The following is a 22437-nucleotide window of genomic DNA, read 5'->3' as shown; positions in this document are numbered from 1 at the left end:
ACCTCCCTTTTATGATTAAGGGGACCCACCCAGATAATCCAAGATGATTTCATCTCAGGATCCCTGATTTAATCATATCTGCAAGATTCTTTTATCAAAGAAGGTAACTTCAATGGTCTGAATGTCTATGACCCCCCTCAAAATTCATATGTTGAAATCAATGGGTAATGCCCTAGAAAACTCAACTTGATCAGTCTCTCGGTCAGTCCTAGCACTGGCATTAGCATTCTACCTTCACAGAAATCCTTGATTTCAATTTTACTGATTACTGTTCTAGTTTCAATTTACTGTTCTTTACCATCACCAACAAAAGTCCTCTCTCCACTTCTGGTCCCCACTTTAGAGATATCCTTCAATGATTTCCCGCAAACTCACCAATGGTTTACAAAGAATGCTTGTGATTTTTCTCATCTTTGGGGTTTTACCTCTATCAGTCTCAATCTGTCTCTTTTGGTAATGGAATGTGATAGGCTGAATAACAGCCCTGTCCCAGATAGGTCTATGCTTTAATTCCTAGACTGTTACTTATACAGTAAAGGGGACTGGCCATGTGATTAAGGATCTTGGGATGGGGAGATTATTCCTGACTACCTGGTTGTGCTTAATGTAATCTCAAATGTTGCTATAAGAGAGAAGCAGTGGGATAAAATCAGAGAAGGCATTCCAACAACAGAAGGAGAGATTGGAGAGATGGACCTGCCAGCTCCTAGAAGCTGGAAGAGGCAAAGAACGGATTCTCCCTTGGAGCCTTCAGAAGAACCAGCCCTGCCAACACCTTGACTTTATCCCTGAAAGAATCATTTTCGACTTCTGACCTACAGAACTTTAAGAGAATCAATTCCTGATGTTTCAAGCCACTAAGTCTGTGGTAATCTGTCACATGGGCAGTAAGAAACTAATAAATGGGAGCTGATTTACTTTACAGATACTTTCAACCTATAACTATTTAAGAACTTGATTATCGTGTCTTAGTTCTTAAATTTCCCAGTCTAGTACTCAAGCCTCAACCATTTATTTAAACATATTTTTCTCACTTCACCTTGGTTATCCTTCTGTAGACACATGGTTGTATCCTATTACATTTCTTACCTTTTACCTTCTCTCACTTTAACAACATTCACCCTTGTCGTAACACCTCCCTTACTCTCTTTATAATTACGTTCAAGACACATCTTCAAGAAGATTTTCCTGACCTCTCTCTCCACACAACAATACTGCTGTGTGATTCTCGGAAATGGGTACTTAGACCTCTCTAACTTGTTTAACATTCTCGATTATTCTTTGAATGTAGCAATTCTCTCAATAGGAGACTGTAAGATACTCGAGGCAGATAACATGCATTCAGGATCTGTTGTTTATATTGGCTGTATTTGTTTTCTGTTGCCACTGTAATAGATTATCATAAACTGGGTGATAATCACACTTCACAATTCTGTAAAGTCTGAGATCAAGGTGTTGTAAGGCAAGTCTGTACCACGTCTGGAGGCTCTAAAAGAGATTTTTACATCTTTCAGATTCTAGCAACTGTCAACATTTCTCAATTTGTGGTTCTTCACTGCAGTCTCAGCCCCTGTTGTCACACTGCTTCCTTTTCTGCCTGCTAGTCTCTTTTTCTCCCTGTGTCTATTCTGTTAGGATAAGTGATCACATTTATGGCCCACCAGGATAATCCAAGATTATCTTCCCATCTTAAGATTTTTAATTTAAACGTATCTGTAAAGACCCTTTCCCCAAATATAGTAACATTCAGATACTTGACATCATTGGTGGGTGGGGGGTGGGCATTTTTCAGCCTACCGTAACTGCCTAACACCTATTCTCTTCTTCTGGTAACAACTCCCTTAATACTTCTTCTAACTGGTAACAGTGTCCTGCAACTAATACATTGTCATTTCACCTGGCTCCCGCTACAGAACCTCTGAAAGACCAAGTACTATCTTTCAGTTAGGGTCACAAACACCAGTGCAACCTCGCAGATGCTCCATAAAAAATATTTGCTGGTATGAATAAAGAAGTATTGTATACCACTGTATGTATGGTGGGTTCCCTAATAGCTCAGTCGATGAAGAATCCACCTGCAATGCAGGAGACCCCTGTTTGATTCCTGGGTCAGGAAGATCCGCTGGAGAAGGGATAGGCTACCCACTCCAGTATTTCTGGGCTTCCCTTGTGGCTCAATTGGTAAAGAATCCACCTGCAATGTGGGAGACCTGGGTTCGATCCCTGGGTTGGGAAGATCCCCTGAAGAAGGGAAAGGCTACCCACTCAAGTATTCTGGCCTAGAGAATTCCATGGACTATACAGTCCCTGGGGTCACAAAGAGTCGGACACGACTGAGCGACTTTCACTTTCATATGGACAGTAATTACTCGAAAGAAATGTTTCAGTTCAGTTCAGTTGCTCAGTCATGTCTGACTCTGCGACCCCATGAACTGCAACACTCCAGGCCTCCCTGTCCATCACCAACTCCCAGAGTCTACCCAAACTCCTGTCCATTGAGTCGGTGATGCCATCCAAGCATCTCATCCTCTGTTGTCCCCTTCTCCTCCTGCACTCAATCTTTCCCAGCATCAGGGTCTTTTCAAATGAGTCAGCTCTTCACATCAGGTGGCCAAAGTATTGGAGTTTGGGTATCAGGTAATTGACGGTTAAGAGACTTTCACAAACCAAAAAAACCCTTTAACAAAGCAATGAACGGAAAGAGGGGTCTGCTGGTTGAAGCAGTTTCCACACGCTGTTCTGGTTTCCTCAAGCAGACAGGTTTTCTGTATGAGCCAACATCCCTCTAACTTAGAATACTGTAGTGGAAAGATGTTCACTCACATCGACACTTTACTTAGCCGACTGCCTAATCGCATTATCCTCAACATGCTTCAGTGACATGTGAGCCCACGCGGCATCAGGCAGGAAGACAAATCTGGACATACTTCAGACCCTCAAGAATGACACTGGATCCTAAGTCACATGGACAACTTTAATCAAATAGTTAAAGGGGCATACTTCTCACTGACCTTGAAGGAAAGTTACATGGCTCAAAATAGCCTAGAGTTTAAACTACCCTCTAGGTCCTCCTCACCATTCTATGCAAAACAAAGAACTCTCTCATCCAAAGTGGGAGAATAATGGACTTTAAGGTTGTTTACACCCAGCTCTCAGCCGGTCCAGCCTCTGGCCTATCTCCAGAATTCCCTGCCCCAGCCATTTAAGAGATAATTACTCCAAACAACCTGGGAGAAGAACAGGCCCCCTTAAGACAGTAGCTTTCCACATATATGCCTATAAATACTCTTTTCTTGGGTTAGTGCACTAGCTCACTAATCTGACTGCTGCCCCTTCTCACCTCATTAAAGGTGATCTGTTCCTGTGAAGTGCCGGTCTCGTTCTTTTTCCAAACCTCGCCTTCTCTAACTCCCTAACCCTACATTTTTTGGTGCTGAAACCCAGGAGGTTGAGGTTCCTTCTCATTCTCCATGCCCAGCTCTTCGGAGCGTGGAAGCCTGCTGAGCTCACTCTCCTGCCCAGGCTTTCAAGACCTCCTCAAGAGGACGCCCTGTGCCTTCCTGAGCGGTACAAGCCCTGTGTAAGGGCTTTACTGGTTTTCCACGTAACCCGAGGAATACTGGCCTCTCTCTCTCTCTCCCTCTTTTCTTTACACTTTCTTTCCCGCGAGATGGACCCAACTCCAGGACAGAGGTCTTTTGCCATCTGACCTCCCTCCATCCACCACAAATTCTTGCCTGACCCAGTAGCCCACATAAGCTTGGACAGTACTCTAGGGCGCCATAGACTATCGTCCTTTCCAGGTTCCTGGGGAACCCTCCAGCCGAAAGGCCCTCTGGGGAGCTATTTGGGGGACGTCCCTCCCTCCTTCAGAGTCTCTCTCTCTCTTTGCCGAGTCAAAAGATTAGGTGATGACCTTTTCTCTCGACCGGACTGTCACTAGCCATTTGCTATGGGGTCAAGTCAATCCATCCCACGGGACTCTCCCTTGGTCTGCATAAAATGAAACCTCAAACCTCTACTCTTGACGGATCTCAAGGTTCATAAACTTGAGTCACTTTGCACTAAAATTTGGCCTCAATACAAACTGGATAACCAAAACCGCTGGCCTGAGTTCAGAACTTTCAATTTCAGTATTTTATCAGATCTCACTAACTTCCTCAAACGGAATGGCAAACGGTTGGAGGTCCCCTTATTCAAGCCTTCTGGGACCTTAGAAGCCGTCCTTCTCTCTGCAAGGACTGTTCTACCTATCAAATCCTCCTCTACTCTCTCTCCCTCTCCATTACAAAAGAATCCAAATCTAAAGCCCCTAGAAGGTCCCCTAAACCCTCAGCCCCCAATTTCGACCTGGCAGATAAGCCCCCTCCCTACAGCCCCAGAGATGAGGCTTCCAGAGACAAGACCACACCCTCTAGCCCTTCCTCTTCCAAAACAGGAAGCAATGACTCCGAAACCCCAAGAGATGACCCCCCTGCCCCTTCATCAGCCAGGACCTGAAGCAAACACATGTTTCCTCTCAGAGAGGTAGTGGGACCAGAGGGCCCTACACGGGTTCATGTGTCTTTCTCAATTTCTGATATGAGCCAAATTGAAGAAAAATTGGGGTCCTTTTCAGAAAATCCTACTAGATACAGAAAAGAATTCCTCTGCCTTACACAAGCATATCATTTAACCTGGAGTGATCTTTATTACATCCTAAATGCCATTTTAACCCCTGATGAAAAGGAACGGATATGGCAGGCAGCCCGGACTCATCCTATTCAGCTCCATAACCAAGATTTAGGCCTAATCTGGTGTCTGATGATGCAGTCCCTTTAACTGAGCCACGGTGGACATATCAACCATCATATGACCACATGCATCATATGATCACCTGTTTACTAGAAGAAATGCTAAAAAGCTCTCACATTCATGTTAACTATGTTAAGATAAAGGAAGTGACTCAAGAAAAAGATGAAAATCCTGCCCTTTTTCTTTCACGGCTTACTGAGACAGTCCAAAAATACACTAATCTAGATGTTTCCACTCCTGCCAGACTTCTGTACCTACATATCCAGTTCATAAGCCAGTCAGCCCCTGATATTTGCCGAAAACTAAAGAAGGGCCCCGAAACCCCTCAGCGAGGTCTCCGAGAAATAGCCTTTAAAGTTTTCAACAATAGGGAGGAAGAAGCAAAAAAAGAAAAAAAAAAAAAAAAGGAAAGAAAGGCCAAATATGCTTTATTCACTGCAGCTATCCAAGGAAAAAATTCAACCCCTTTGGCCCATCAACCTCCGCCCACCCGTAGGGGACCTAACCCTCCAGGCCCCTGCTTCAGATGTAACCAAAGGGACACTGGGCTAAGTCCTGCCTAAATCCCTGGTCACCCACCAAACCCTGCTCCACCTGCAAACAATGAGGCCACTGGAAAATGGATTATCCTCAGACACTACCCACCAAATCTCAGGGTCCACCAACAACAACGGGCCAGAAACCAGACTCAGGGAGGCCCTGGCACCCCAGACCATGGTTCCTTGGATGAGGTGAGAGATGATCCAATTATGCCTGAGTTATTCCAGTGACGGAGCCCAAGCTCCAGACCCCAAGTCCGCCCCATACAGACGGACTCAGAGCTTCAGGTAATTGGCATGATGGCCGGACACAAAGTCTCGTTTCTAATAGACACTGGAGTGGCCTTTTCACTTTTAACCTCCTTTAAGGGCCCTCTCCAACCTTCATCAAATGGGTCTCAGGCATCCCTTTTTATCCCAAGATAGCCCCTCCTCTCCTTTGTTCCTTTGGCAAAACAACACTAACACATTCTATTATAGCAGTTCCTCAATGCCCAATGGCATTGATGGGATGTGATCTTCTGGCTAAGCTACAGACTTCTGTAAATCTCCCATTCTTAGATCCTGTATCAGTTCTTTACATCCAAATGGCACCCGAACCCCTGGCCAGCCCTCACTCCCAAAACCTGCCCCCTGACCTTCCCCCGATAGATCCTCAGATCTGGGACACTGAAGCCCCATCAGTAGCCAGACACCATTCCCCTGTGCAGGTCTTTCTTAAAAATCCCTCTTAAGTAATAACCCAAACTCAACATACCCTGACCACAGAATCCCGACAAGGACTTAAACCAATAACCTCCCAAATGCTCAAAGCCCGCCTTTTATGGCCTATCTGTTCTCCTCATAATACTCCTATACTGGCAGTCAAAAAGGGACCCCACTCCTGGCGTCTACTCCAAGATCTTCGCAAGATCAATGAGGTCATAATACCCGTACACCCCATGGTCACTAACCCTACACCCTTCTCTCAAATATTCCCCCTGACACTCTTTTCACAGTATTGAACCTCAAATATGCTTTCTTTACTATACCTCTACACCACTCCTCGCAGCCCCTATCTGCCTTCATCTGGACAGATTCAGACACATATCAATCTCAACAATTAACTTGGACTATTTTACCACAAGGGTTTAGAGATAGCCCTCATTTTTTAGGTCAAGCCCTTCAAAGAGGCCTACAAACTTTAGACCTAGACTCTACTACCTTACTCCAATATGTAGACGATTTATTGTTACGTAGTTCCTCTCACCATAACTGCCTAGTCCACATTACAATGGTATTAAATGCCCTAGGCAACGGGGGCTACAGAGTCTCATTCTCCAAAACACAAATTGCTTCCACCACTGTCAATTACATGGGATTACTTCTCACTCCCACATCCAAAAAATCTCAGCTCAGAGACTTCGAGCCTTGACAGAGACCCCCAGGCCCCAAACCAAGAGGGAACTTCTTTCTCTATTAGGTCTATTGAACTTCTTCCAAATATGGGTCCCAAATTTTGCCCTCCATGCAAAACCTCTCTACCAAGCTACTTGAGAAAACTTAGATGAATCTTTATTGGCCCCCACCTCTCTCCACACTCCAATAGAGACTCTTATCAAACATTTACTACAGGCCCCTTCTCTTTACTTACCTGATCACACCAAGCCTTTTTTCCTTTTTGTACATTCTCGACAATGACATGCCTTAGGGATTCTGTGCCCAAAAAGGGGGGACATATGGGGCCCTCTAGTTTACTTATCTAAACAACTCGATCTCGTCACACTCGGATAGCCACCTTGTCTCCAGGCCGTAGCTGCAACCACCCTCTTAATACCTGAAGCCCAACAACTAACCCGAAATGCTCTTCTAAATATATGCTCACCTCATTCCTTCAAAGATTTACTCTCATTGGGCTTTCCTTTCTCTGCCCCCTGCTCGACTACAAATCCTCCACACACACGTCCTAGACCCATCCCTTTCTTTCATGCCTTGTATACCTCTTAATACTGCTCGCCTACTCCCTACATCAAATCCAGAAGCAAAACACCTATCTCATGACTGTGTTCAGACCTTAGATATGACACTTAATCTATTTGAACATATAACTGATCAGCCCCTTGCTGACCCCACAGTCCCATCCTGGTTCATAGATGGCAGTGCCCAGAAACAAGCCCCATTTGGGGCTAGATAGGCTATAGTTCAGGGACAGCCCGACAAAGTTATCCCCCCTCGCCTCATTAAGTCAGCCACACTCCCAGCTCACACATCCTCACAACAGGCTGAACTGATAGCTCTTACACAACCTTTTACCCTAGCCAAAGACCAAAAGATAAACATTTACACTGACTCCAAATATGTCTATAACATATTACATTCTAACATTATAATCTGGAGGGAGAAGGGATTCCTCACTCAGAAGGGCACACCTATTCTCAACGCTTCTTTTATTTCTGAACTCCTCCATGTGGCTCAGCTCCCAAAACAAGCTGCTGTAATACACTTGCTGGGGACATCAGCGACATAGTCCTATCTCCTTTTATAACAATATAGCAGATCATGAAGCAAAGTGGCAGGCCTCCTCTGTTAGTTCTGTCTTTACTATAGCCCAAATCGACGAGCCTAACATCCACACCTTACTTTCATATTTACATTCCCTTTTCCACCCTTCTACAAAAGTACTTAAGACTTTCCTTCAGGACTTTATTGAGTTAACTAAGGACGATGTGACTTATTTAAATAATCTGACCCAAACCTGTACCATTTGTCAGTGGACAAATCCTAAGTCTAACATTCACCCCCCTCCTTTCCCCACCCACCAAATTCATGGACATCTTCCCGCACAAGACTGGCAGGTAGATTTCACCCACATGCCACCTGTAATAAGGGTTAAATTTCTCCTAGTCTTTGTAGATACATTTTCTGGATGGATTGAAGCTTTCCCTACTACTAACAAACGAGCTCCTACTATGGCTCAGCTTATTTTTACTGAAATCCTCCCAAGGTTTGAAATGCCTTCCTCCCTCCAGTCTGACAATGGGCCCAAGTTCACACCCCAAATCACCCAAAATATTGCACGAGCCCTTCAAGTTCCCTGGAGGTTTCACACTCCTTATCATCCCCAGTCTTCCGGTAAGGTTGAGAGAGCCAACCAAGTCCTAAAAGAAACTGACCAAATTAACAATCAAACTTCAAGACTGGACTAAACTCCTCCCTTTAGCCCTCTTAAAGGTCCGGGCCTTACCAAAAAAAACCCTAAATATCAGTCCATTCGAGGTCATGTATGGGAGGCCCATAATACCTTTGGGTCTTCCCCCCTCCCAGGACAGTCCCAAATTGTCTTCCCACCTTCCTTTTCCTTTACTTTCCCAGATACAAGATGCCCTCTGCAACATATGGATGACTTACCCACTCAACCACACCCCAATCTTCCATACCCATCCCTTCAAATAGGAGACAAAGTCTATATGGCAGTTCAGTCTCCCACTCAGATCTAACCCCCAAATGGCAAGGACCCTACACGGTAATTTGGCTGCAAATTTGGTAAATTGGCTGCAAAATTAAAAGAAATCACCCCTTGGGTACACATCACCTGGTTAAAAAAAGGTTTTGCAGCCCAACGATGAAAATGCTTGTCAGACTAATACTTATCAAGTTTCTCACTCTCACACAGGCCCTACAGCTCTAAAGTTCTCAGGGCTTCCACTGGCCCCAACTGGTAACGGATGAGCCTATCGGTTTCATGGCTACATTTATTCCTGCACAACTTCTGGCAGATATCTGGGTCTCGAATCCTCAAGGATCCATGCTCGAACACATTGAAGATTACATCTCCACCCTGTGGCTACAGGGAACCTTTTATAACATTTACCCCTTTAAAATCCAATTCTTTTCCATAATAATCTATCTTATACTCACTTCCCCAAATGTTGTTTAACATCTTTTTCTTATCCTCCCTTCTTCCTCTGACCTACAAACTCCTTCAAATGCTAACCTCAACTATCTATTCTGGACCCTTAATTTAACCCATACTGTTCTCAATGCTTCTAACCCACAATTGGCTAAAGACTGCCGGATATGTTTATCTATAATTCCTCTGGGAGATTCAGTCGTCCCCACATCCATCCTCGACTGGACCACAGGTAACATGTCCCTACACCATTCATACTGTGGAGAGCCTTTATTTGTCTCATATCTTAAATATCTTCACACTAGTGACCAAATCAGAAATTCAGACATACTCTTAAAATCTTTACTCACCAAACTTCCCTCCTTCGACAAAAAACCTCCAATAGGAGGCCCTATTGCCCAGAAAATAACACTGTCACAACCAGCTCCTTTTTACATATTCAGAAATTCCCAAAACAGTTCATGTGACCAACCCATGGACACAATCCCTAAGTCCATGTGCAACCATACCTCCACCTTACTCTTTGCCACTGGAAGGGCTATATATGTTTCTGGTCCTACAGGACACTCTTTAACCTTTATAGGGCGGTTTCCTTCAACATATTGCTCCACCTCCCATCATTGAGGCCACCTTAGCAGGGTCTCTGAGCATCCTTGAATGAACGATCAAAGTGAAAGTGAAGTCACTCAGTCGTGTCCGACTCTTTCCGACCCCGTGGACTGTAGCCTACCAGGCTCCTCCAACCATGGGATTCTCCAGGCAAGAATACTGGAGTGGGTTACCATTTCCTTCTCCAGGGTACCTTCCCGAAGCAGGGATCGAAGCCGGGTCTCCCGCATTGGAGGCAGACGCTTTAACCTCTGAGCATCCTTGAATGAACGATCAAAACCTCCCCTCAACTCCTCTTCGCCACTGACTTTAGCTGTTGTATTACGAAACCTGGCCTATATTTCCTGTGTGGGACGTCTACACACCTCTGTCTACCGACTAATTGGACCAGAACCTGCACCCTTGTATACTCCAGTCCAAACATTTTAATAGCCCTCAATGGTCAACCCTAGCCTATTACTCTCATCCACAAATGAATCAAACGAGCCATTCATTTCATTCTCCTCTTAATGGGACTAGAAATAGCAGCTGAAATTGGAACAGGAACCGCGGGCTTAACAACCTCCATCCAAAACTATCAGACACTATCTAAAGACCTAACAGACAGCCTCCATGAAATAGCTCAAGGCCTAGTAACTATTCAAAATCAACTTGATTCCTTGGCGGCCATAGTATTACAAAATAGAAGAGGATTAGAGCTACTCACTGCAGAGAAGAGAAGTCTATGCCTTTTTCTAGACGAATCCTGCTGTTTCAATGCCAACCAATCTGGTATTGTCCAAGGAGCTGCAAAAAACCTTACAGATGGAGCCTCATGAATCCACCTGAGATTAAGCAATTCCTGGCAGTCATGGTTAACAGGCTGGAACTAGATGCCTTGGGTTTTACCCCTTCTCAGACCATTCATTTTCATCATCCTCCTACTCACCTTCGGGCCTTGTTTGTTTAATCTTTTCCAGGGATTCCTCCAAGACGGAGTCCGAGCCATTTCCCGAGACCAAGTCAACCTGTTCTTTTGCTTGAGACCCTGACGGCTAGAATAGAAAATCAACAGTACGGGCCTTAGACTTCCTTCCTCCCAGACCACAAAGCCCTGACCCTCATTTATCAGCACAAAGAGACCTTGAACATTAACGGTGCCCACCTCTCTTTCTCTTTTTGTATATATTCCTTAGGGTCTAAAATGAAGGAAAATTACATGGCTCAAAATAGCCTGAAGTTAAAACTCCCCTCCAGGTCTTCCCCACCATTCTATGCAAAACAAAGAACTCTCTCACCCAAAGGAGAAAAAAAAAAAAGACATCACGGTTGATGATGCCCAGCTGCCTCTGGCCGACCTCCGGAATTCCTTGCCCCAGCCATTTAAGAGATAACTACTCCGAACAAATGAAAAACGTTGGAGAAGAACTGGCCCCGTTAAGACAGTAGTTTTCCACATATATGCTTCCTCTTTGCTTGGGTTAGTGCAGCAGCTCACTGATCTGACTGCTGCCCCTTCTTGCCTCATTAAAGGTGATTTGTTCCTGTGAAGTACCAGTCTCTTTTTTTTCCGAACCTCGCCTTTAACTCCCTTACCCTACAGACCTCTACTTAAAAGTAACTTAAAAGGCAGGGGATAAACCCTCGGGGACTGAAATCTTCAACCTACCTACAAGATAACATAAAGTGCAGTTCCCGCCGGCCTCTGGGTACGATGGGAAATGAAATGTGCGTCAATTGACCTGACCCAAAACGGGAGGTTACTCGGGGCCGCATTAGGGGAGAAGATAGGATCACTGGGAGAAGTCACGATGACAAGAGAGAATGAAAGAATCATTTTTTTAATCCAACATGGAGGCGGAAATTATAGGAACGAGAATAACCACGGACGACGATACATCTAGATGGTAGAAACAGCAAGCCTGCCCAGCAAGACCAAAGACAATATTGACCTAATCAAGATGGCGCCAGAGGTTATTCTCCGGTGGGCAAAAGCGGCGGTGATTACTCCGTTCTAAGATGGCGGTGGCGCCTGAGGCTCGCGGAGGGGCGGAAGGCGCCGGGAGCGTCTTTGCCCTCCTTCAAGATGGCGGCCGCCGTAGGCGGTTTCCCTGGCTCCGCCCCGCGGCCTCGGCTCCGCCTCTCTCGCTTCCTTCCCCCCGCCCTCTCGCAGTGCCCAGTCCGGGCGGTGGGGCTTGCGCGAGGATAGTGGGTTCCCGGCACTTGACATGGCGGCAGCTGCGGCGACTGCAGCGTCGAAGGGGAATGGGGGCGGCGGGGGCCGTGCTGGGGCCGGCGAAGCCAGCGGCTCGCGGAAGAAAAAGGGCCCGGGGCCTCTGGCCACGGCATACCTGGTCATCTACAATGTGGTGATGACCGCGGGGTGAGGCTGGGGCTCGGGAAGGCGGGGGAGAGCCTGGCCGGGGAGGGAGCTCTGCGGCCGGAGGAGCGGCGCGGCTCGGCCCGCCACGCGCAGCGCATCCTCGGCGGCGGGAGTCCGGGCCCCCGCACTTGGGCGCTGAGGGCAACCGAGGCTGGATCCTCCCCTGTGCCTACCCGGGACTCTCGCCCGGGCCGGGGGCCGAGCAAGTTCCCAGGCACCGGGTGTGTCCCGAGCTGGAGTTTCTAGGCTCCATGGGGGCTCGGGGAAGGCTGCCTAGGCGGTAGTTCGGAGGGCCTTGGGAGGACAGGTGGGCTGGCCACACGTCTAGGTCGGGGGGGCGGTGTGCTGGGCGATCCTGCTGCGGGGAGAGCCCAGGAGGCAAGTCACGGATGGCGAACTGTTCCCTCTAAAGGGAGTGGCGGGAGCTGTGGGTGCAGAGTGACCATTTGTTTCCGCGGCTGTTTTCAAAATCCACGATGAGCTTTAATGTGAAAGGTGGTGGAAGAGCGTTCAAAGTTTTTGCCCAGTGACATGAGCAGTTCTGTGCTTTAGGTGAATTTAGACTTTATAGGATGGGTTGGAGCGGGGAGGACTCTAGAGATGGAAGGCAGAGTTACTGGGGAGGAGGGGAATAGACCCTGGGAACAGATTTTACCCCCTCTAGTTTATTTCAGTCCATCCCTTGTCACAGCGAGTTTTGAGTTTTAGTTATGACACTGACTAGCTGTGTGACCTTGGATAAATCATTTAATTTCTCTAGACCTCCGTTTGTTCATCTGTAAAAACTAAAGAGTTGAGCTAGGCGCTCTCCAAGTTTCTCCAGTTCTTTGATCTCCTGATTTTTGATCACAGGATCAGACGAATATATAGATTTTTAAATTGTATTCATTTGTGAAAAAATTTTTTTCTTAACATGTTATCTTGAAAATTTTCAAACATACAGAAAAGTTGAAAGAACTGTATAATGAACATCTAATTTGATTTGGTTTTAAACTAGATAATACATTGGCCAGATGCAAAATTGAAAATATATGCAAGGGCATACAGTAAAAATCTACCCTCCTATCTTCCCTTCCACACAGGTTTCCTCCCTCGAAGGCAGATAATTTTGTGTACCTTTAAGATACTGATACAAGCAAATTGTACAATCATAACCCACCCCTTTTAAAAAATACAAATTCTCATCTATTAGCATTTCAGCACCTTGCTTTTTCACACACACACATGCACAAAATATATCTTGAGAAGATCATAGGAGCTTTATGACTATTGTTAGAAATAGTATTGAAACCTAGGCTCAGAGAAGTTGTGACTTGCTTATCTTGTTTGAAGTCACAGAACTTGTTAGTAGTAGTTCTGGGTCTAGAACCCATGTCTCTTAACTCAAAGACTAATGAAGAAATATTGCATGCAAGCTTGCTTTATCACATAAATGGTCACAGTGATTTTAAAAGAATATTCAGGAGTGTTATGTGTGTGTTTATATATAAAAATTCTTGTCATCTTAGTAAGGGCATTGTACTGAAGATAGATTTTTAAGATATATTGGGGAGGAAATAGAGAATAGGGTGGAGGGTAAGAAATGGTATCTTAAACCAGGAAGACAAGTTGGGGATGTGAGAGTAAAGTAAGCTTTTTTCTAGGCCACTAATCGATAAAGAATCTACCTGCAGTGCAGGAGACCAGGGTTTGATTCTTGGGTCCAGAAGATCCCCTGGAGCAGGAAATGGCTACCCACTCCAGTTTTCTTGCCTGTAGAATCCCGTGGACAGAGGAGCCTGGCAGGCTGCAGTCCATGGGATCACAAGAGTCAGACACGACTTAGCAGCTAAACTACCACCACCAATGCTGAACCAGTAACACCATTAAGGAATTCATTTCTTTTTTTTTTTTTTTACAGACTCTTGTTTGATGTCTTTGCGTGATAGTTTCTAGAAATAACAGACCACATTCCCCATTGCCTAGTTAAGATTGTATACATAAATAAATCTGTTAGCACCTTCAAGGAGACATACTTTAATAAAGGTATACAACATTTCAGTACAGAACTTAACAAATAAAAAGCTACAAGATCTGAGAAATTTATTTTGGAAGACAGTAGAACAAAAATGTGTTCAGAGCCATATGCCTAAATGCTTCCCTGTTTTGGTTTTGTATTAATCTGACTTTCTTTATTGAATTGATTTTGAGAATCTCAGCTTAAAAGCCTTTTATTCTTTTAAAAGAAAGCTATTTATTCATGTCATTTGTAGTCTGTTAAAACAACAGCTTTTAAGGTACCAGGAAGATACTTATATAAATAGTTTAAAACATCTTATCTTTACCCTGTTATTATTACAGACCCTTTAACTGCACAGGGCATTAAATTTTCCTGTAATAGTTTCTTTTGTCTTGTACTTTCTGGCACCTAATTTAGCCCCTCAAGGACCAATTTAGCTTATTCCCTTCCTTTTGGCCTTGTTCTCAATAGGCAAGGTTGCCAAAAAAGCCGAGCTCCAGATGGGTGAGGTGCCACTCTGCTTTTGCAAAAAGCACTCTTGGTAGGATGTTGCTGATGGTGCAGCATTTCTGTGCATTACATACAGCTTGGCATTTGAGGGTGATAATCCATAAATCCAGGACAGATTCTTGAGGTCACCTTTGGCAGTATCTGTCTTTGCCATGTTTTTCTATTATAATCCTACTTAACTTCTTTTTTTTTTCTGATTGCTCTTTTTCTTAGGTGGCTCGTTATAGCAGTTGGTCTGGTCAGAGCATACCTGGCTAAGGGCAGCTATCATAGCCTTTATTATTCCATTGAAAAGCCTTTGAAATTCTTCCAAACTGGAGCCTTATTGGAGGTGGGTCCTGAGATTTGTTGTTGTTGATTTCTATTGTAAAATTAAAGACAAGCTACTAAATTATATTGAAGTAGCCATGTTTCTGTTGGATTTGCTTTAAATGTTAAAAACTTGCCTCATAGTATGCTATGTATAATGTTGATGTCTGATTTATCTTTTTGACCAGGTAAAGTAGATCTCATTTAACTTGCATTACCTGGAATGTATTTTACATTCAACTTTTATTGGAAATCAAATTAAACAAACTTATATTAGGTTTAAAAAAGTTCCAGGAAAATTCTAAGGAACTGCTAGCAAACTTGGATATTCTCAGGGCCTGGCATATAATGGGCACAGTGATGTTATTGAATGTAGGATGTCAGGAGTGATAGATATAAGAATAGTAGAGACTGTCTAGAAGCCTCCAAAATTTTTTTAAAACAAAGGTTTATTAATTTCTCTGTATTAAGGATAATGTGTATATCCATTCCTTTCTTCTGGGTTAAGTACATTAGGATTTTTGAGTGGCAAGTGACAGAAGCCCAATTCAAATTATTTTAAGCAAAAGGAAATTTATTTGCTTCCATAGTTGGTAAAGATATAGGGTTAACCTACAAAATCAAAGGAACCAGCTCAGGAATGAGGAATGAAAACCAAGGATTTGATGTTGCCAGACTCTCTTTCCATCTCTCATCTCTGCTTCTCTGTTTCTCTTTGAATATTGGTCTTAGGCTCTCCTACTGCAGATTGCCTTCTCCACATGGTGTGAGAGAGCTTATTTTTCTTAGCGTCAGGGAAGGATTCTGGTTTGCTTTACTTAGAACAATTACTCTTGCCAGTGATGTGAGATACTTGATTAGTCAGATCTAGGGCACATCCTTCTGGCCAAGAAACTGTAGACTTTGTTAATGGAAAAAGGAAGATGAGATAGCTTTGGACACACAAAATAGCTGCCATAGTTCATTATGGTGAAAATTTTTCAGGTTGCAGAGATCTGGTATTCAGTTTCATTTCACTTATCCTCTAGGCTAAGCCCATCATGATGTTTGGAAGGATATTTAAGAAAAGACCATTTCTCTCTATGAAATAAAATGTGTTACTTCTACCTCTCCCCCTAATTTTTGAAAGCAGAAAGTTAACAGTTTTTGTTTTTTCCTCTCAGAAAGCAGAGAGATTTCGATACTGTCTTTCCTTATACATTTAAGGTAGATAGTATGATGTAAAGAGCGTACAGTCGGAGCTTGAGTGCCTTATTCTAAGCATGCTAGTTTTACTAATTTACTTTGTGAATTTGGGTGTGTCATTTATCTCTTGTCCACCTCTTTCTCATTTGTAGAATAATTAGGTGGAAGTAGATTTGTAAAGTTCCTTTCTACCCTAATAGCTTAAGGAAAGTTTAGCAAATAGCTTAGGCCATGTTTTAAACTTGGGAGGCTGAAATTTTTTTGGAAAGAGGCAGTAGTAAATAAGTAGAACTTGTCTCCCGGACCTTTGGCCCACACAGTTCTCTAAAGCTACAGAGAAGCAAATTTGGAATCAAGACCATTAGAAACTGCCTCAGTGCTTGATACAGTAAGAAATTGTACCCTATTGGAATAATGTAGTAATTTAAAGGGGATTCCATCTCTGTAAGACTTGGTAATATTAGAGGTATAATTTTTAAAATTTAAGAATATCTGAGGGAAGGTAGTGACCTTAAATAGTGTGATACAAAAATCCACTTAGGAACCAAATCTTAGCCTGGGAGGGATTAGCCCATTTATCCTTATAGAATTTTTAATAGGGTTTTAAGAAAATACTTTGGAGTTTTGGTTTTATCTTTATTATCCCCAGTAAAAACCAATTTGGTGACAAATCCTGGATTTGATTCTGGAAAAAGTACTCTGCAAAATGAATGAAGACTGCCTAGAATGTGCAGTATATTAGCTTTGTAGATGTCAGTGGTGTCAAGGGACCTCTCAGCTGGGGAGAAGAGATCAGGCTTGCTAGAACAGCATTTCCTGAGCTGTCCATTAAGGAATGTTTTATTGCCTACCCAACCTAGATGGTATGATAACTATACGTGCTTAGTATTGTTTAATTACAGATAAGTTGTCCTTTTGTGAATTATTAGTGCTTGATAATAAACCCTGTTTATAGGAGGAAAAAATGAGTCCAGGGAGGTCAGTCACTCACTTGTACCTCTCTAAGAATATTCTGAATAATAATCTGTATGATTATTCCTTAGTAGGTTCTATGAGAGTTTGCTCTCAGAGGAAATAGACTTTACTTGTTCTCAGGACACTTCAAATCTTCTCAGGAAAATATAACACTGGTGTTTAAAACATTTAAAAACATTTACTAAGCGTGTGTAAATGGACATGTAGTAATGTAATACAGAAAGACTTTCTGAGGAAATTAAATGAAGTTTTGCAAAATGTGCACAAGATATATTGAGTCTGTGAAACAGTGTAGCTTTTTAATAAAATAGAAATCCTACTTTTTTTCCCACGTACTCATACAAGAGTGTCTTAAGTAATTTTTATAGATAGTGTTCCAAAATATTCCACAGGTGATAGTTAAATAAGTATGTGCTTGAGGCACTGTAATGGGTACCATGGAGACTGAACCCTTGCTGATAAAGACATTAAAATTTTATTGAGTAAATGATCATGTTAGGACTCTTGACTAGAGATTATAGAAACCTGTTTACCTGACTTAATCTGTAAGGGGAATTTGTTATAAATGTATAGTATGTCCCATGGAACCCAATGGTGGGGCTCTCTCTTTCTCTGATTCTTCTCTTCTTGCAGACTGGGGGTTTTTTTTGTTGTTTTTTTTGTTTTGGTTTCTTAGTCTGTGTGGCAGACCATGGTAACAGAAAACTCCTGAGATTGTAGTTTCTGCAATCAAGAGAGCAGCTAATTAAAAACAATCTTATTTCCATTTCCATAATCCTAGTGAAGAATCTTATTGTCCAGCTTAAATTAGGTATTTATTTCTGGTCCAGTCACCTGTAGAAAAAAGCAGGGTCACATTAACCATATAGAAGTTGGAGGGAAGGGACAATCTCTAGAAAAATGGTTTTAGGCAGCAAGCCCAAGAAAGTATGTACCAAAGTTATGAGACACAGTACAGTGAAGATAATAAGATATGAGATGATTTATAAATTGACAGAAAGTAAAATGCTGATAACTTTGTGGGCCAAGAGATCAGTGTGTGAATAAATACATTGTGTCTTGAGTTGAATATGGAGTAATCCTGGGAGTTAATTAACATGGGTAATAAAAGTATATTTTTTAAATGCCATTCATAGATAAATAAAAGATGGTATCTCTATACCATAAAGTGAATGAATTACTAGTACTTGTTAAAAATATGGATGAATCTTGAAAACATGCTTTGTGAAAGAAGCTAGAAACAAAAAGCTATGTGTCTGATTCCATTTATATGAAATATCCAGAATAGGCAAATTCAAAGAGACAGAAAGTGGATTAATGGTTGCCAAGGATTTCTTTTTAAGGTGATGAAAATGTTCTTGAATTAAATGGTGGTATGGTTGTACAACCTTAGAAACATAACTGAAAATCACTGAATTGTATACTTTAAGTGAATTTTGTGATATGTGAATTATATCTCAGTTTTTAAAAATACCATTCATATATAATGACCTATGGATTAATTTTCTTTTTACTTTATTCTTTTTTGAGGTATCCATGATAGTCCTGGATAAGAAAGGACTCGATCTTTCCTGTTAAGAATTGGGTTAAAGATTAGAAATTGGTAAAAAAAAAAAAAAAAAGAAAAGAAAGAAATTGGTAGATTGATCCTACATTATGGCACTTTAAACTTATTTCTAACAGAATTTGGATTTCTAAATATATTTAGTTAACGTACGACTGTAATTGCCACAAAGACACTTTCAGGTACTTGTAATTGGATGTGCCTCTCTGATTGACAGTGAGGATTTCAATAAGTTAAGGACTGCTCTGCAGAGACATTCATTGTTTTTACTAAATAGACCATCTTCAGCACATGTCCATCACTACATACATCATTTACCTGCCACTGTCCATCTTGGACTGTCTAATGGACCACAGGCACCCCTTTTCCTTCTTATTCTCTTCCAGATCCCTCTAATGCTTGGAACCCTCTTATCTACCAAAACAAGAAAGAAAGAAAAAAAAAGTTTCATTTGTTATCTTTTCTCTTGAGTTGATTTAGGGTTGGGTCTGAAATGGCCAAACTGGTTGGTTCTGGGAGAAGGAAAGAAGACAGCTTTTGTTGTTTTCTAAGTCCTATCTCTGTATTCTGCTCTGACTCTTATACCTAGCCTCACAACTCTCCTTAGATCCTTTGATGAAACAGGAAACTGGTTTGGATATTTCTCTAAAATACAGAAATTCTTAAGAACTTGTAGTATCCTTAGGAAGAGGGCTCCGATCTTGTCTCCCTGCTGCGTTTTTGTCTTTTTGCCTTAACTACTGAGTGATTTTTTTTTTCCCCCACAGAAATATTAGGTGATTGGGTTCTGTGATGTTACTATTACAGTCATACATTTTAGGCACATTATCTGTTAAGTTTGATTTTCTGAACTCATCTGGGGACATACCATCACCTATAATGTTTTTCTTCTTTGTGAAAACATGCTGATTTCTCAATAATGATTTTTAAAAGGAACTTCTGAAACCCAAGCTATGTGCACATTTTAGACTACCTTTTTTCTGAGCCCTTGTTTTGAGAAACCAGACCTCTGAGTCTTCTGAAGAGCAAGCAGAGCAAGTCATAGTGGAGCTACCTGACGCAAACAAGAATGACAAGAAACCAGACGAACCAGCTTCAGAAACTGTGAAAACCAGAGGGGAATGGAACTTGGGTATAATTAATAAGTGTCACAACATCAGAAAGGAAGAGGGAGACTGTGGGAAACAGGAGTCCACCCACACAGGCCTCACTGCTTAACAACTCAAGCAAATAGAAGCAAATTGATATGGTATTCAGAGAAGACAGGTAATGGCTGTAAAAAAGAGCATGCTGATTTTTTTTTTTTTTAGTAAAGAGAACTGAAAATATCAATGGTTGCAGTTCAGGACAGGAAGGAGGATGCAGTGCAGAAAAGTATGTAATATGTACTGAAAATTCAAGAAAGGCAGGAGTTCCTGGTTACGGTCTCAGGTTACAGAGCAGAGACCTCTGGTGGACTAGCTACTGCGTGAATGATTATCAGTACCACAGAAAAAGCATACAGGAAAGTAGTGGAACTTAACAGACCAATAATGTAGTAGAACCAAGATATCTAGAAAACAGATTGAGAGTATCAAACCTGTCAAGATATATGGCTATCAGAAGTAGAAAAGGTTGGAAAGTATAATTCAAAAATAATCAAGAAAAATTCTAGAAAATTTTTTGGAAGTGAAAGCCCCTCTCAGTGTGGTTATTGAGAGTGTATGGAGTTACACATAGGAGCTGTTTTTCAAGGAAAAAACTCTTCCCTTCCTGAGTACCTGCTTGTTAAATTTTTAAACTTAAAATGAATATAAGTGATTTCTAACAGAAAAGAGAAAATCTTAAGATGTAATAGTAAAACAACTTGGAACCTTAAACTCTGAAAAATAAAAAGATTCACATGAAGCCAGGAGAATGCATTAGGTCTCTGAATAAGAGACCATGCAGTTTCCTACAGATGGAGACATTTTGAAAACACTTACCAAAATAATAGAACTTTGAAAGAATTCCATCAAAGGGTTTCTAACTGATGTGTAAATTAATAAAATTAATTCTTTAGACTGGCATTGTCCAGAAGAACTTTTGCAATGATAATACTTCAAATCTGTGCTATCTCTCTGATACACTAGCTACTGTTGAGTCCATGGGGTAGGTGAGACTGAGAAAATGACTTTCTAGTTTTATTTCCTTTTAATTTAAAATGAAATAAGCTCTAGTGACTACTGCATTGGCAGCATAGCTTTAGACCGTGGTACAGATTGCAAGTCTTCCCTGTAGCTCAAATGGTAAAGAATCTGCCTGCAATTCAGGAGACCTGGGTTCGACCCCAGGTCAGGAAGATCTTCTGGAGAAAGGAATGGCGGTCCACTCCAATATTCTTGCCTGGAGAATCCCATGGACAGAGGAGCCTGGTGGGCTACAGTCTGTGGGATCGCAAAGAGTCGGACACGATTGAGCAACTAACAGTGCTACTACAGCAATAAGGGTGGAATGACCCAAACCTTCATTCCCAAGGAGTCCGAGTCGTTGGTCATTCTGCCTCTTTTTGGTGTCTGTAAGTTTTCCATTAACCTTTACTATTGGAAATGCTAACAGGTGCCTCATATCTGGCTTCTGTACATAGTCCACTTTGCTTCCATTGCCTATGGCAACGTGATATCAATCAGGATCAACCACTCCATCAGTAAACCCTGTTTTTTGCCTGTTGGTTCATTAGCATAAATAATGAGCCCAAAATGGCCAGGGGGCAGGCTAATCTTCCAGTTCAGTAGAACCATTGTTGTGTCACCTGGTGCAGCCAGTAACCTTGTGAAGACTAAGATCTTTTAAACCAGTAGAGCTCAATATTGCCAGAATGGAAAGCAAAAATTCTTCAGGTGAGTTAATAGGTGTAATAGTGAGAGTAGCCACTCCTACTTCCTCCTCTTGATTCTGGGACCGTTGTAATCTGGTTATGAGGAATATAGCATCTGTGATTCAAAGTGTAGATGGCATCCTGTAAGGTAGAACCGCATTCTTTCAAGGGAAGTTTCCCCAGTTGGCATTATAACTTAGTCTTCAGTAAAGCATTCTTCCTTTCAACTAAGCCAGGCATTTCTGGGTGATGGGGTGTGTGGTAAGATCAGATGATTCAGTGGTCCTGAGCCCATTGATGTATGGATTTCTTTTGCTGTGAAGTGTGTTCTTTGACCAGACACAATACTGTTACAATGCCGTGACCTTGGATAAGGCACTCTGTGAATTTATAGATGGTAAGGCTGGCAGAGCCATTGTGGTCAAAGAAGGCAAATCCATATCTAGAATATGTGTTTATTCCAATAAGTACAAATATCTGCTCCCTCCTTGATGGAAGAAGTCCAGTGTAATCAACCTACCATCCAGGTGTATGCTATCTCCCTGGGAAATGGTATTTTATAGGGCATTTAATGTTGATCTCTGCTGTTAGAAGATTAGGCACTCAGCAGTAGGGTTAACCAGGTCTGCCTTGCTAAGAGGAGCCCATGCGTAGCCTCCATTCTTGCCTCCATGGCCAATTGTTTCATGAGCCTATTGAGGAAACACTGGGATGGCTGGGAAAAGAGGCTAATTGATATTAATACTGTATATCATTTTGTTCACTCTTATTAAGAGTCTCCTTTACAGTGGATGCAGTTTGGTGAGCATTCATGTGCCATAGGCTTCCCTAATAGCTCAGTTGGTAAAGAATTCACCTGCAATGCA

At 42.3% G+C, this 22437-nt stretch overlaps 1 protein-coding gene and 1 long non-coding RNA gene across 8 annotated transcripts in view; one reads left to right on the top strand and one right to left on the bottom strand.

Moving 5' to 3' along the window:
- LOC110140855 (uncharacterized) overlaps positions 1–11908 on the bottom strand; it is a 35550-nt gene extending 23642 nt beyond the window's left edge. For 3 of the 7 annotated variants that reach the window (XR_011487224.1, XR_011487221.1, XR_011487219.1), the window contains exons 1-2: positions 11480–11908; positions 10760–10865 (exon numbers count right to left, since the gene is read on the bottom strand). This is a non-coding gene — a long non-coding RNA (uncharacterized lncRNA). Of the gene's footprint in view, positions 1–10537; positions 10629–10759; positions 10866–11479 lie in introns of all 7 variants that reach the window. The other 4 variants (XR_011487220.1, XR_011487222.1, XR_011487223.1 and 1 more) reach the window with 3 other exon arrangements.
- Positions 11909–12006: 98 nt separating this feature from the next.
- The window catches only part of HACD2 (3-hydroxyacyl-CoA dehydratase 2), an 81154-nt gene continuing 70723 nt past the window's right edge, over positions 12007–22437 (top strand). The window contains exons 1-2 of the mRNA XM_020899486.2: positions 12007–12193; positions 14916–15033. Of these exons, the coding sequence (XP_020755145.2) occupies positions 12039–12193; positions 14916–15033 (273 nt within the window). The 5' untranslated portion in view covers positions 12007–12038. The remainder of the gene's footprint in view (positions 12194–14915; positions 15034–22437) is intronic.

The sequence above is a fragment of the Odocoileus virginianus genome, chromosome 4 (genome assembly GCF_023699985.2).
Source record: "Odocoileus virginianus isolate 20LAN1187 ecotype Illinois chromosome 4, Ovbor_1.2, whole genome shotgun sequence".
In the NCBI taxonomy this organism is placed as follows: domain Eukaryota; kingdom Metazoa; phylum Chordata; class Mammalia; order Artiodactyla; family Cervidae; genus Odocoileus; species Odocoileus virginianus.
This window is presented reverse-complemented; position numbering and strand designations above follow the sequence as displayed.